The sequence below is a fragment of the Grus americana genome, chromosome 5, assembly GCF_028858705.1.
Source record: "Grus americana isolate bGruAme1 chromosome 5, bGruAme1.mat, whole genome shotgun sequence".
NCBI classification, from domain to species: domain Eukaryota; kingdom Metazoa; phylum Chordata; class Aves; order Gruiformes; family Gruidae; genus Grus; species Grus americana.
The window spans coordinates 45,584,273-45,599,881 of NC_072856.1; the positions used below are offsets into that span (position 1 = coordinate 45,584,273).

A 15,609-nucleotide genomic window follows, 5' to 3' on the forward strand; every position below is an offset into this window, starting at 1 on the left:
CCAATACATTTGGATCGCCTTCCTTTAACCTATTAGAAAGCTGAGCTGTACCATTCCATTAACATTGTTTGTCCCCCATCCAACCTTTTCATTAGAAGAATGAAGGACAAAACTCTATGCCCTTAAAAAGGTATTCTTGTGTATTTGAAATGTGCTCAGTTGTGATCATTTATGCATCACTAACACCCAGAGGCTCAGAATCTGGGAGTCCAATGGAGAAAGTGTTAAAAAAGCACAGGGCCTGGAGAGACCCCAGTTTGGCATGTGGAGAATGGAGCCAAGTGAAGGCTTTTGGGCTTGATATGCCTTGTAGTTTCAGAAATAGAAGTAGAATTCCCTCACTGCTCCTGGCCATTCATCCTGTGCATGAAATAGCATCTGGTTCCTCATCTCCATGGGAGTTTGGGAGAGGACAGTCACTTCTCAGGCTGTGTGGAAAGACTGAAGTAATATGGGAGATTGTAAGTGGGTGGAACAGAGACATGCATGGAACTATCTGCAGTTTCAGCCATCCCTTACAGCTGCACACGGAAACCCAGAAGGTGCAAGTCATCCATACTGCGTGACACAAACCATTGAAATACTAGCAGTGAAGTACCTTGGCTCAGCTCATGCTCAGCATTCATTTTCTCTAATCCATATTTCTTCTTCATAGAAGCTAGTCCAGGACAAGAGAGCCACTTTAAAGAGGAGCCAGTTTTGAGTTATAGGAAAGCAAAGACTGGTGTTTGACTAAAAGCACCATTTGCTCCTGTAAAACTCCAGGCCGGAAAGATTGTTTCGAAAAAGTGCAGTGTCCCTCCAGAAATAGCTCTGGAGAGTCTATTTGATGGATACTGGGGGTTTCTTACAGCACCCGCTGTGAGCTTAGTGCCCATCCTCCTGAACACACGCTGGTACATGCTAGTACACAGGCACAGCAAATGGCTAACACGCCTTTGCCAGGTGGATGTGTGTCCAGCTGAACCTTGCCATGGGGGAGCCCAGCTCCTCTGCATGGTGGGAAACCTGCTTTAGCAGGATTTAATGCATCACAACTTGAGGAATAATAAACCTTCACAAGCAACACAGAAGTGTTTAATTCCTAAAGGACAACCTCATTGAGTCACTTTTGGCCAGGGGCAATTGGGGGCTTAATGCTGTGTATGTAGCAATCTGTGCAATCTGAGAGAGAGGAGTTTAAGGGTAATTGCTCAATTTTCTGTCCATGTCAACAGGGGAAATGGGCAGCAGTGACTGAGCTCTGTATGGCAGGGAAACTGCATGAGATGGGAGATGTGAGACTATCAGTGGAATTTAAAAAGTGCTATCTGCAGAGCATTGCTTCCTTTTCTGTAGCAGCCAAGAGCATCTCCCAAGCGCAGACTATTCTTTGTTATGAGGTGGGAGGGAATACAGAACAACCAAGTTCATGTTTAAGGGCTTTCCCCTCCCTTTGCTCCTTTCTCCAGCAGGGCAGTAGAGTCTCTGCTTTGACTTTGCTTGGGTATTTCATTTGGCTTTACTGTGCTTGTGTGTCTCTTTCTGCCATGCAGTTACAAAGGGCTGTTTCTTGTTGGTGTGAGAAATGCTGGCATCCCCCCCCCCCCCCAGCAAATTGCTTCGTCCTTTTGGCTAAAAGTTTGTTGTTTTTTTGTTGTTCCTTTCTCGTCTACCAGTTCCGCACTGCTGAGTTGCACTCCCCCAGATGCCTGTCTCCTTACTACACTGCCCTGAGATTTTTCTAGCACTCTACAGGGGCTTGTTAGCTTAGGTTGCCTTCTCTCTCCCAGTTATCCTTCTCCCATAGACTATTGCCCCATGTTCAAAAGTCCCTTCCCCTCTGCTTTCTGTTACCCTTCAGATGCATAGCTCCTAGAACAGGGCTTTTCTTGGAGGGTTGGGATGTGATGTGTGATTCTCTGTCTGCAGGAACAACAGCTTGTTATTTTAAAGCAGATAGTGTGTGTGAATGAGACAGCTGAATGAAATGAAAGCCTGACTATGCCACACAGACAACCCACACCTGATCTGCAGGTGAGGAAAGCTGCCAGGAGACAGTCACTAGATCTGTGCCCTCAAGGCAAAACCCCTTCTTGCCTGCTGGGAAGCCTTCTCAAGGAAGCAGAGCTGATGATTAGACCTCTCTATACAATGTCAAACCTCTAGAAGGACTTCTTACCCTTCTGGTGTGTGCCAGCAGCTCCTTTGCATTTGAACAGGATGCGAGTCCAGGCTCTGTGCACAACAGAGGAGGAAGCAGCCATATGCTATGGTCCCCACATCCTTCTGGGGACTGATGTCTGTCAGGTGGGAGACAGCCCTCACAGGATATCCAGCACCTGGAATTCACAGCCATAAAATATCAAACATCTCCTGAGCTGCATGTGAATATGCACCAATGATGAAATTGCTCCAAACAGCTGAGAATAGAGTGCACTGTGGGTCATTGTTGGCTCTGTAATTCCTGATAAAGTTTGCCAGTTGCTTCCCAGGTGAGCTGCTGTTTTTACAGAACACACCAAGGGCTGGTGGATTCTAGGGGCCATGAGCTGCAAGGACAGATGCATTGGCTAAACATGAGGATAAGAAAGGGGGAATTTGCAGGAACAGTCAGGCAGATGGCCAGTGGATACTTCATAGGCTCAGGAGGCAGTGGTGGAGCAGTTTCGGGAGAGCTAAATGGACAAAAAGTTCTGAGCATCAGTGAAATGGAGATGGAGTGAAAAACATGGTGTTTTTGAAGTGGTGTGAATGGGCTGAAGAGAGAGGGGCCTGGGGCAGGGAGTGACAGTCACTGCTGAGTTTCTGGGATTCTGCACTATGACTTTGTGTGTGGCTCTGTCATCACACCACAGTCCTCCCCTTGGCTGCTCCCCTGAGTCTCTGCCCAAGGTCAGTGAAGGGCAGACTCAGCCCAACCTGATGGTTTGCACTGAGCTATTGGTCCAGGCCAGTTTGAACTCCTCCAGTGACTGCTGGCATTGTGATCTAGAGCCTCTGGTGTTCAAAGAAAGCTCCCTCTTGACAACCACAGTGGGCAGAGGGGAGCAGAGAATATGTCCCAAGGGTTATGTCTGAAGTTCTATTTGAAACAGCAGACCACTGGCCAAGGGGCAGTGGGCAGCTTAACTGCAAGGGAGCACACATAGCTTGTTGGGGGCTGAAAATGATGGTCTGGGTAAGCATCTTCCATCACTAAATTCTGCGATATGGTAGATACACAGTCATATTGGGTCTGTGATTGCTGAGTCCATAAGTGTAGTTGACGGACTAGGTTTACCTAAAATACCCTTTAAGAAAAAGCTCTTGAAAGATGATTACAGAATTGAGACACCATCATTTAAAACTGCCTGAGGCAAACTCCTTTGAAAATTGCAGCAGTGGAGGGACAGAGAGAGAACCGCGTAGCCCTTGATTGTAGTGTCGTTCCCTCAGGACCCGTCCCCCCTCCCCCTCAGTTTCTCATCTGATATGAGAGAGAGTAGCAGTAAGATTCCTCATCTGTCTTATGAAAATCCGATTCTGAGTGGCTCTGATCAAACCCAGCTGGCTGTCAGCAGCGGTGGCCTTGTGTGGAGGGAGGGAGGCTTCTGAGGAGTTGCTGGATGTGGAAGTGTCATGGGGTGCTGCCGATCAAAGAGGCATTTTTTAATAAATATATATAAGAAAAAAATAAAAAAACTAAGGATTTAGCATAAAAGAAATGTAGTTTGTCTTGTTTTTCCAGCGTAACATGAAGAGGATGAAATAGAATCAGACACGCCTGCTCCTGAACATACTTCCACAGGAGCATCCTGAGAAGCTGCTTTCCCTGCCACAGCAATGCTCTAATGCAAAATCACTCATCTCCAGCATTGTAGAGGAGGATTTTGTGTTTCTGAGTTCACCAGATCCTCCCTGGGCACCTTATGCCTTCTCATCTGCTGCCCCACCACCTTCTGAGCATGTTTCAGCAGGGGAATACTGCAAAGGAACAGGGAACAGCCTTTGGAAAGAGGAAAACAGATGTTACTGAAAAGAAGGGCAGGCATAGTGCTCTGTCAGGGGACTGTTGGTAAGGCTAGGAGGTGTGTTACCACTCTAAATGCTGATAACCTCAGGAATATGGTGGACTCCAGGTCCTGAGCCTGGCCTCCAGTCTCTCCTGTCTTCTGCTGCTGGTGAACAAACCTATGCATTAAGAGATTCCTCATCTTTAAAGCCATTAGTGTCTCCTCTTACTTCTTGCACAATACAAGCCACACATTACTGCCTGTTGAAGCCCTGCACTGAGCCCAGTGACTCATCTGATGGGGCTGTTCTGTTCCCTGTCTCTCTTCACACTTCCCAGGGAACGAAACTGGGCAGAAGTTTTGTGTCACTAGCAGCCCTGGGAAGTAGCAAATATGCCCGATGCTTTTCCCCAGCAAGCTCTCAGGAGGGGAAGAAGCCATGCCACACCAAGCAGTCTATGAAAAGCACAACACTGTTGAAGCAAGTAGAGTGTCTCACAGACCACCTGTCCTCCCAGCCAGTCATCCATCTAGCTGACAGTATCATCAGAGCTTGGTGGCTGAAGAAAAAATTTTGTCTGATGCAAGGCAAATGCATAATCTTTTAAGGCAAGGCTGGAGGGTCAGTACTGACTCTACTGCATGACTTTCCCTAGATCCTATGAATCCTCTGGCACCCACTCACTGTGTGACGTTTCCCATCAGCTTGGCCAAGTTGTGCTGTTACCATTCTTTTCTCCAAAGGGTGCTTTGGGACACAGGACACTCAGGTTATCTTCTGCTTGTCTCAGCTTTTAAGGCAGTGCCCTAGTAGCTGTGGTACTGCCTGCTTTTCACTCTGCTGTTTTAATCTCCCTGCTGGCTGATCAGGCATGTGCGCTGTTCCATATTGGCCTACTAGTAGGGCAATTTCAGTCAGGGAAAGGCATCCCTATGAAATTAATGTCCAAGGATCCAAAGAAGTGTTCTTTATTCTATTTGCCTGCTGCTCTCCTGAGAAAGCTTCCAAGAGGCTTCAAGCTTGTTTGTGTGTTCAGCAGAAGCTGTCTGTGTCCCTTGTTCCTTATGTTTTTTTGAAGATTTTTTTTTGCCTGTTGCTTTCCACTTTTTTCTTTGCTTTTTTTTAATTCTCCATTTTCCACTTGGAGAGAAAAATTATTTATTGCATTGAGATGCGCTAATTAAAGCCATTTTCTGGTATTTGGTTACTGAAGTGTTTGATGTCTCTCTGACAAGACCATGAAATGCACGGAGTGTCCACAGGGACAGAATTTGCTGAACACGGTGCTTTGTAAATGAGGGGACACAGTGTCGCAGCAGCTCATGAATATGAAACGCCCATGATGCTACCTCAGTGGACTTGGGAACACAGATGAATCCTGTCATGTGCTAAATGAGACCAATTTCTTTCACTTAACTTCATCTTCAATCAGACCTTCTTCCATTTGCCTGTTTAAAATTCCCCAAACGTGATGTAGAAGGTAACAGCATTCAGTAAAACAAAGTTTTGCAGCAGCAGAGATATTGTAATTATTTCAGTTTTATATTTTATAAGCCAGCAACTTAAACTAAAGTTAGTTTCATTCTAATGCCTGCTTAGTGGCAGGGGACTGCCAGCTCCAGAAGCCACTACCCTCTTTGTGTTCTCTTGGAGGGCAGCATGGCCCCCACTGCAAGACTGTCCATTCTGTATTGGCCTTTGAAATGCTCGCCCACTTGGGGGAAGTGAATCAGACTATGTGAGATGGAGTCAATTTTTTGGGTGTGAGGGCATTGGCTTGGGAGACTCTGAAAGCAGCTCAGGGAAAGCGTGGCAACCACACTGCTGACTAACTGCAGGCCTAACCTGGATTCTGGTTTCTAGATCCAGCTCTGCCACTGATTTATTGCTTGACCTTGAACAGATTCTGTCTGTTCCCACTTACATGCTGCCTTGTATCTAACAGAGAACTTTGGGGCTAGGACCATATCTTACTGTGAGCTTGCAGGATTTTAAGGGACCCAGCCTGCAGGTGTTGCTACTAAACCAAAAATCAGCTGTGCCTGGGAAGGGAAGTGCAACTCACCAACTTGCAGGAGCAACTAGGTATTAAGGTGGTGTAGGTTCTTTCACCTCTTGCTTTCTGTGGTTGTCTTCCTCAGCTGTCAGTAAGTTAGTTGCTAACAGATAAAAAAGGTGATGGTTACTGCACGTACTCTCATATGAACACATAAAGCTCTCTTATGTTTATGACTTAAAAAGTTGCTGTTCCTTGCTTATTGTTTGGCTATCTATATGTAGTGTGGGTCACCTTCAGCCTTCCCCCTCCATCTTTTCCTCCTGCTATTCGTACACATGCTTCTACCTTATTCTATTGGTGTCTTGCCATAACTTATCCATGAAGCTCTTTTTTTGTAAGACCTAGCTCAGTCCAGCTATTTTAATAAAAATACTATTCTAACTTATATGCTGGGACTTACATGTTCTGAGACAAACAGTTTGGTGCAGTATAACTCCCTTGTTTAGCCAACATTTGGTGCTGGTGTCTCCTACCCACCAGAACTTCTGCATGGATATGCTCATTTTGGTTTCATTCCTTGTTCACTCTTGTTCACCATCATCTGGAAGACGGAGGGGAGTTTGCACTGGTCATCTGGCATTTGATGCTCACTTGGTTTTTCATATCTCTACTATGAGCACTTTCTAAAGCCAGTATCTTGTTTCTTTATGGGCTGAGAAATCCATGGGGAAAGGCTTTGTGTTACTCTGTTCCCAGTCATTTTGAGCCGTAAAGAGAAGTCTTATCCATTCCTCTTTAAGGTCACTGTATGCACTGTGTTCCCCTTTCCGTCTTCTGTTGCAAACTCTCATTTCTTCTGCTTGTAAAACACTGCTTGACCTGTGTGGCTACTTATTGTCCTTTTAGCTAAAATGAAAGCAGTATACTCACTCTCAGGAGGAGGAGAGTGAGTGTCATTTTTAGGAGCACTCACTCTGGGAATGTTATCTGCTGTATGAAATGGAGATTCAGAGGAGTTCTGTCTGGGGGAGAGTGGTTGAGGAAGGTGGCATAGGCAACAGTACATTGCAGCACAGTGTTCAGAGGCCAGCTAGGAGACCAAGGTCAGTAAGATGGTTTGTACTCAATTTGTTGCCCTTTTAAAATTTTTTACCGGTAACTCAACTTTTATTTTAATGTTTCTTACTATTACTATTGTATCTGTTTGTTCTGATTTCAAAGTCTGCAGGAAAGTGGAAGAACAACAGCTGAAGCTGTAAGATTTTTCATGTTGCTTCTGAGATTTGCCTACAGTTTTGATTAAAATTGGTTGATATTAAAGAATATGGAAGCTGTTCTCTCCTCCAAAATGCAGCTGAGTAATGCAACCTTCTCCCTCCCCCCAAAAAACCAAAACCTGAGAGTTAGACTTGCAGAGAATCACTTTTTGTTTCCAGGTTTTGAAGCTACCCCTTCTTCTCAGCTGCAAAACATTTTCTTTTTGTAATGTACAGGCCATTTGTTCACTTTGTTGCAGTGACCTGGTATCTGTGAAGGTGTTTCCTTTTGCACACAGGCAACTCCTTAGCACGTAGGTACATTGTGCAGCCATTTCTAAAGTTTACCTACCTGGGCGCTGAATTGAGGCATGAGAGCCTGGACAGTAAAGTACATGTCAAGATTCTGCACCAAAACCACAGGCTTATCAGTGCAATGGAAAATGATCTGAAACCCTCACACTGAACAGGAGGGAAAAACCAGAAGAAAGTACACAGAGTGTGGGTTTGTAACATAACCTTGTTGTTGGAAAAAGCTGTATGAGTGCTGCAGTGCGAGACTGTAAGGACGTGGTCCTGTGAACGTTTCTGCGTATACTAATGTTATATGTAAGTAACCTTATTGCAGCTAATGGCAGTATTAAAAGTAAGGCATATGCCTACACTTTTGCAGCCCATGTTCTTCCCCCTGCAGTTGACATAGTGCCATGACTTGGCTGTGTTACCAGAGCTTACTGGAAAAAAAGATGTGGGTCCCAAGAAGAGCAACAAAAGCAATTAGGGAGCTGGAGACTGAGTAAGGGGAAAGGTTGGCTCCTTGGTGAGAAAGCGAGAACTGAGACACTTTGCAAACTGTACAGAGAGAAAAGGGAGAGGGATTCTAGAGAGGTGGCACCATGGGAATTGGCAGAGGGAAGAGGAAATTGGGAGTAACAAGTGAAATAAAGACTGAAATATTTCAGGGCTGATTTGCCACTGATAGTAGTTAGCCTGCGGAGCTGATATTTTCTTATAATTTGTGACATTTTTGTTCTGTTTCCTGTCAGTCTCTGACAGTCCTAAAGGGCATTGCTTCTGCCTGGAAATGGACAAAATCATCTGTAGTTTGCAAGAACAAGCATGCATTGGCCTTTGTTGGAGAGGCTGGCAGGAGCCCCCAGAGCGTTTCCACCTCTTCTGTCTGAAATGTTTTCAAAGTGCCTATAAAACATTGGAGCCTTGAATTTCTTTTGGAAAGAATTTCTATGTGATTGACTGGATTTTGCTAATACAGAGTAGAGGTAGCGCATGGGGTTTTGGAATGTCTCCGTGGAATTCAATGGCAATGAGATAAAACCAGCACTGGCAAATCCAGGACTCTTTGGGAACCTGCAAAATGGAAGGGGCATCACTGATCTGGGCCCTAAGGTTACAGTTTTCTCTAGTGCAAAAAGAGCTCAACAAAAGCTAAAGAGAACCAGGAAGAGGAGACCCCAGAAATAGCTGCCAAAATGAGCAGCAAGTGAAGAAATTCAGTTTGCTGCAAACACCTTCCACATTTCTGCTGTCAAGAGAGAATAAGGATCTGACCTTCTCCTGCTACAGGGAATGCTGCTCCGTGGGCAAGGGCAGCTCTGTTCCCAGGTAGTTCTTCATTTAGTTGTGTTTGCTGAGCAACATTCAGTCTCCTGCTGAAAAGGATAAATTAGCTCAAGAGAAATTAGACTGTTTCTTATTCCTGTGCTCATTTGCGTGGACATAACAGGGCACCTCTGCACAGCACTTCAGTCCTCCCCTTGGGCTCCTTTCACCAGTCTGTTCCCTCCTTGGTATTTGTTGCTTATATACGGGGACTTTCTCCCACATTACCACTGCGCAGGTTTTACCAGCTGCATCCACAGGTCAGTCTGTCTGTCCATGGACATGTTTTTGTCCCGTAATTGCATTTTGCTACAAGTTTTACCAAGAGCTGGGAGCAGGGAAGAGCCAGCGGGGTAGCAGTTTCTTCTGTGTATTATCCCTACAGGCAGAGGGGGAACAGATCTGCCCCAAATGCCCAGCCATTCACTGGTGACTCATTTCTTGCATACGCCGCCTCCATCTAAGGGACAGCCTGGGGGCCTGTTGCTGCAGTTTCCCTTTAAATGTCTTCGGGAAGTTTGCTGTAGTCGGAGAGCTGCTCTGCAGGCACCTGCTCCTTGGGTGGCTGGGGAGCTAGAAGGCACAGCTCTGCTGAGGCTGGCCAAGCTGTCACTGCCTTTCGCTGTGGCCAGGCTCTCACAGCAGCCCTTGTCCTGCTCAGCCTTCCACCAGGCAGCCAATTAGCGAGAAATCCCACTGTGTGGCCAGCTCCGAACGGCCACTGCGCCAGGGCTCGGGCTGACCCGTGTCCTGCTGCAGCTGGGCGAGGGCTGGCTCCTGCCCTGCCGGCAGGCGAGCCAGGGGGATGCACGGTGGACGTTCAACAGGGGAGGGCAGCTGAGAGCCTGCGAAGCTCTGACAGGCAGCCGGACAAGGGGCTTTTCAGGAAGACCCTGCCCAGAGCCCTGAGCGCCACAGGTGGGAATCTCTCTCCAGCTCCTGAATATTCATCTCAGCCTGGACTGCAAAACGGGGCAAAGCCAGGCCCAGACGCCTGCTGCCATCCAGCAGTAGCATGGCCACGCTGCTGACAGAGCAGGGAGCAGCCCGCTTGCTCCAGCGTCCGCACACTGTGTGACTGAAACCTTTTCCGAGAGCTGAACCACCAGCTTCTCCATGGTCTGAGGGCTTGGGGTTTCTGGAGAGCCTTTGTAGCCTTGAATCTTTAAGGGAGCTCTGTGCTGGTGTACTCTGTCTTTGCACCTCCAGTTACCTGTTCCTCTGTCTGTTTTTGCTCTCTGTAACCAGCTGTTTACAGGACTTTGTCAAAAAAAGCATGTAGTCCTCTCAGAGCCTTGCTCCTTTAGCAGGATTCAGTTCTTCCTCTTCTCCGTTCTTTTGCCTCTAGCATCCTTTTTAGGTGGAGTAGCTGTAGTCCTTGTGCTGGGAATACCCAGTGACCCAGACATCAGCCATTCCAGAGTCACACTGGAAGTCACGAAAAGGTTTATGACATTACAGCCAGGTACATCTTCCCTAGCCTTTGTATCTGCTAGATCACCAGCACTTTCTTCCTCAGCTATTGGGAAGGTCACAGGCTTCTGCACAGTCTGAGACCCAGCCAGCAGCTCCTTCAGCATGTAGTTTTACATGGCTTCTTTCTGTTTCTGCCCCGCATTTCATTTCTAAGAGTCTGGGTGACTGGTAGCTGAGCTGAGCAAATGATAACACCTCTCATAAGAAGGAAATTCTTGCCAGTCTTAGGATGATGGTAAGTAGGCAGTGGGGTTTAGTGCAGCCAGCTTCTTTCAGCTTCAAAGTTGTGTTCAAATGCACGGTCCATGGCTATGGAGTCCTACCCAGCCCAAATCTGCTCCTCTTGCAAGATTTCTTTTGACCCCAAGCTTCAAAGCTTTATTGCCTTGTTTTAATATTAAACAATGTTTTTTTAATCATTGCTAAATAACTCTCTTGTGTTTTCCTCTAATAAGAAACAGGCTGTTTCATATCTGTGAAGCAAGGGAACCTTTGTCTCTAGCAAGAGGAGAGCACAGCACTCCCCACTTACTGCCGCTGCTTTCTCTTGTTGCAGACATTCCCGTGATCCCTGACTTGGAGGAGGTCCAGGAGGAAGATCTGGCCATGCAAGTGGCAGCTCCCCCCAGGTAAGAGCACTGCCAGGTGTTCTTGAGGCTCTCATGAGCAGTGCGAAATGGCCAGTGAAATTAAACTCCATCTTATCTCGAGCTCTCTGGACGTTAGTGGCAGTGCCATTCTGCAGGATTTGATGCTCTGTATTGTGGCAGTGGGGCTCCAAGCTGAACACTGTAAACTTCTTGTTTCCTATTATGCAGAGAAAGCAATTACTGCATATTCTCTCTCTGTATACAAAAACTACATTAGAGTAGCATGTTTGATGTTGCAAAATCAAACTCTCAAAAGTTAGGAATTGCTTAATTTAAGGTTGCCTGTATAACCTCAAATGCCTCCAGTACACATGTATTACCACGCACACTTTCATTATGCCAGGCATAGGCTGCTTTGCCCTCCCCAGCATATCCTTCCTACTCAAGTGCCTAGTTAATTTGCAAAGTACAGTCTTGTTGTTTGAAGGTGTTATCAGAATAGTCTTGGGCTTAGCTCAAGGGAGACCAGGAAGTTTTAAAAAATGAAGGTTTGGGGGGGGTTATCTTAAATACATCAGCAAAGTTTTCTCTCCCCTGTTGGGCCTATTGCCAAGATCACAGACTGGGATTTCTATTGACCCTTATTTGGAGGGGTGGGATAGCTTACTCCTGACTGCAGATGCCTCTCTCACAAGTATGGAGTAGGTATTGTAATTAAATAGCTTTTAACAAAAATAAATGACACTTTATAGTAGAAAAATTTAAATTACTTTGTCTCTCACTACAGTTAATGTCTTTGTTTTCTCTCTCTTTTTTTTTTTTTTTTATAATCCCATGTGTTCCTCCTGTAGCCATAGTCTCCCTGCAATAGAAAAGACAAGTAATTTTCATGGATGAACACAAACAGAAATTAATATAGGTCTTTAGTATTATATCACCTGCGAAGGGAAGCATGGCTCAACAATGTTTTACCACCCCTGCCCTGTGTTGCTCTTTGGAGGCTACATTTTAAGAACTTGTATTTGATAGCTGTGACTCAGCTCAGACATGGAAATCACAAGGTCCCTACTATTCTGTAACTTCTGTGGTGGGGCTCTCAGAGCCTGCTGGGGCTGTTCCAATGTTCATTATGTTTCTCTTTCCTTTCTGGCCCTTGCAGGTAGTCTGTGGATCTTCTCTCTGGCATGCTGGCTTCTCTGAGGGAGTCTGTGGTCACTCCACATCCTATTTTTATGCATGTGCACAACCTGGCATGCAGATTTGTCAGTGACTGCTCATTTGCTGAATGAGATTTGCTTCTGTCTGGGGATACCCATCTCCAGAGTCCACGTGGGTGATGTGGACACTTGAGATAGGTGTCACCAGATTCCTACTGATGCCACCCGTGTCCTCAGATGTGCTTCCACACTTACCCAGCCTTGTTCTTTGACCCTTTCTGGTTGCAGTGTGCAGGTAAACCGAGTGTTGACCTACCATGACCTGGACAAAGATCTTATGAAGTATGCTGCCTTTCAGACTCTGGTAAGTAGATGTTGCTATAAGGTGACTGATGTGACTCCCTCTCCTTCCAGGCTCCCGTCATCCTCCATAGTGATTCTCAGCTGCACAAAATACACAGCCCTATCATCCAAACAACTTCTTTTCTGCTTTCAAGTCTGTTCCTCTTTGCAGCGTGGCTTTCATACTTGTTTGTGTCTGTAAATAGCATGGGTATGGTATCTGCTGCTCAGATGAGGCTCCTGCTGTTGTCCTGAACAACGTATATGCGCCTTATGAGGCAAACATTGTGCCTATCTCTAGCAAGGTCTGCCTGGTGAAATGATGGTGTCCTCTTTCTTACTGTCTGTAAGACTGTGACTGTGTGTGTTTGTAGGATGGAGAGGTTGACCTGAAGCTTCTTACCAAAGTTTTGGCTCCAGAGCATGAACTACGAGAGGTGAGTCTTTCTTTTGTGGGAACACCAACAAGGCAAAAGCTTCTTATGTGTCTCAGGCTATGCTTGGAAAGTAAGCCTTTGTCAGTGGGGTAGAGAAGAATGATGAGGAAGAGCCTGTGAAGGTGAGCTTGTCCAAGAGGATGGAGGTCTGATTTCCCCAGCAGATTATTTTAAAGATATATAGAACTTTCTCTGTGGGAGATTATGGCATCACTATGATTTGCCCCCTTCAGTGTGAAAGAGCTAGTAAGGAAAATGGGAAGTGCCCAGCACTGTCACAGATCCTGCAGAAACAGTGCTCTGTGTATTGTCTTTTGGTAGCCACCCTGAGCTCCAGGTAGTTCTGCATGGTGGTATGGAGGGACAAAGGCAGAAAGCATTTGGGGTGTGGGCAGAGGGATGTGTTAAAGCAGGACAGAACAGCCTCAATACAACTAGGAAGGCAGGAGCTCAGGACTTGCAACAAAGGATTTCTGCAGCTCAGAATTGCAGATGCTTCAGCAGAAGTGGAGAAGGGCGGAAGATTTTTATGGCTCCTCTTTACACCCTGCCTGGGAATATCTAAGATTAACAAGTACCAGAAGTCTGTCCTTTATGGAATTTTGGAATGAAAAATTCTGTCAAAATCTTTAAAATGTTGCAGGGATTCACATTTCATTCTGGCTAGGATTCCTGTTCCAGCCAAGTGAATCTGGGACTTCCCTGGCAGGAACAGTTGCCATTTAGTTTCTGTCTTTGCTGTTCATGTTGAATATTTGGCATTGTTCAGAGACCTTTGGGTGTCACCAGTAACATTCCAGCATGTTTGTCTTTTTCCTCTTGGTAGGATGATGTCAGCTGGGATTGGGACCATCTCTTCACAGAGGTGTCCTCAGAACTAGTGACTGAGTGGGACCTGGGACAGTCTGAGAGAGAGGACCACCTCAGTCTGCCCTAGAGCACTGGCGCACCAGACATCTCATGCATGCATCCCCTGGAAATAGTTTAGCACTTTAATTTTTTTATTCACTTGTTTGTATTTGAGAATTTATTTCAGACATGAAAATAAATAGACCTTGCTTCATAGGAAAACTGGCTTGGGAGAAATGTTGGGTATTTTGTAATAAGAATCTTTGTTCTCAAAAGAGATTAAGAATTCTAAACACAATAAAATACTTACTTATGAACAGTCACTTCCATCTCACTGGCACCTTTACAGATAACTGTAACAGTTGATCTTTCCTCTACCAAAACGCAGCCTCTCTGGGGTGGACCATCTTACAATGGAGTGTGGTTTTCACTGATGGCTATCAGAGAAGCTTAGCCTGATAGCATTTGTTTGCCTAGGACATCAAGATTATCATTGTCTTCACAACAGATGCCACAAGTTGTCAGGATACCTGTTTTACATTTTATCCAGCAGCCTCCAGCCATCCCCTGCTAATTTAACCTCTTTCCTGGAATATTACATCTGTATTGACTCAGAGGAAGCAGCATCACCCATTAAACTGCCAACACCACTTCTTACAGCACCTCTTTTTTCCCTTGAGGTGTCCCAGCTAAGTTCTGACCAGGCCTAACCCCGCTTAGCTTTTGCAATCAGATGAGATCACAGCCTGAATGGAGATAGCTTCAGGCAATAGGTAGTTTGCAAAGAAAATACTGTTTATTCCACAGATGTGAAAGAATGGAGCCTGCTGTTCTGAAACAAGGTAACTCCCTGGTGGGTGTCTCCTTGGAACCAAGCAACCCACTCTTATTGTCATCTAAAGAAAAATCCATTTAGCTGTTAATGCCCTGTCCCCATAGAACCGTGGTCATTAGTTGCAGGAAACAGTAACATTACTTCTAAGCCAATGTCCTTCAAAGCCTTGTCCCACTGGAGAATCTTGCTATATACTTGTGGGGGGGCAGTGCAGGTGCTGGGAGGAAGGTTTACTGTGCTGCTTTTCATAGCTTGTTTGGTCGGTCTAATAGAGCACTGCATTCCCACTCTTGTACTGACAGCAGGACAGGTCAAATAACTCACTGTGAATTCAGTACTCTTCAAAATTTCAGATCAAAGTTGACAGGCCAAACAATTCTACCAACAAGAGAGAAGCAATTGGGTCCCAGTCTGGGGCCACCCAAATAAGGGGAGGCTCATCTGTCTCAAGGAGCCACTAAGCTTTTTACAACCAAGAGATCTACCCTATAACTAGAAAACTAGGTGAGACAGAAGCTTGGGACACCAGTGTATGGAAGATAACCCTGAAATCTTTGAGCAGAGCAACCTGTTTTGAACAGAAACTTCCCAGCTGAGCTAGCATCTTACTTTTCTGTCACACCTATGGTTCTTGGCCAAAGAGAATTTAGAATGCTTCCTACATCCCAGGAAAAAAAATAATTCAATTCAGCAAGCTAAAGTAGTTTAGTAAATCAGACAAACCCAACAAGCCAGTCTGAGGGGAAGAGAATGCTAAAGGGAGGAGGGGATGGGACATGGATTTGCTCAGTTCGTCCCTCAAGGGTCACGGAGAAAGCAGAGGCACTCTCAACTGCAGACTGTACGACCATCTAGTGTGGGTTCTCTCCCTTCTGCTTGATCTGAGGTTCTAATGCACGCTGTTCTTATAAACTGTTTGCGTGGTATCACATTATTCAGTGGTGTCTGCTTCCAGTGAGAGTCAAGCCTTTCTGAAGCATGAAGCGAACATAACTTTCTGTGTCCTGAGAATGAGGACAAGCTTTGGTGGTTGCAGGAGCGGCCCAAAACAGACTGCCAGTACCCCCACTGAA

At 45.8% G+C, this 15,609-nt stretch overlaps 1 protein-coding gene across 4 annotated transcripts in view; it reads left to right on the top strand.

Moving 5' to 3' along the window:
- The window catches only part of IFT43 (intraflagellar transport 43), a 45,500-nt gene extending 31,461 nt beyond the window's left edge, over window positions 1-14,039 (top strand). For 2 of the 4 annotated variants that reach the window (XM_054828765.1, XM_054828763.1), the window contains exons 7-10: window positions 10,883-10,955; window positions 12,362-12,437; window positions 12,790-12,852; window positions 13,679-14,039. In XM_054828765.1, coding sequence (XP_054684740.1) covers window positions 10,883-10,955; window positions 12,362-12,437; window positions 12,790-12,852; window positions 13,679-13,789 — 323 coding nt within the window. In that variant the 3' untranslated portion in view covers window positions 13,790-14,039. The remainder of the gene's footprint in view (window positions 1-10,882; window positions 10,956-12,361; window positions 12,438-12,789; window positions 12,853-13,678) is intronic. The other 2 variants (XM_054828766.1, XM_054828764.1) reach the window with 2 other exon arrangements.
- Window positions 14,040-15,609: the final 1,570 nt, after the last annotated feature.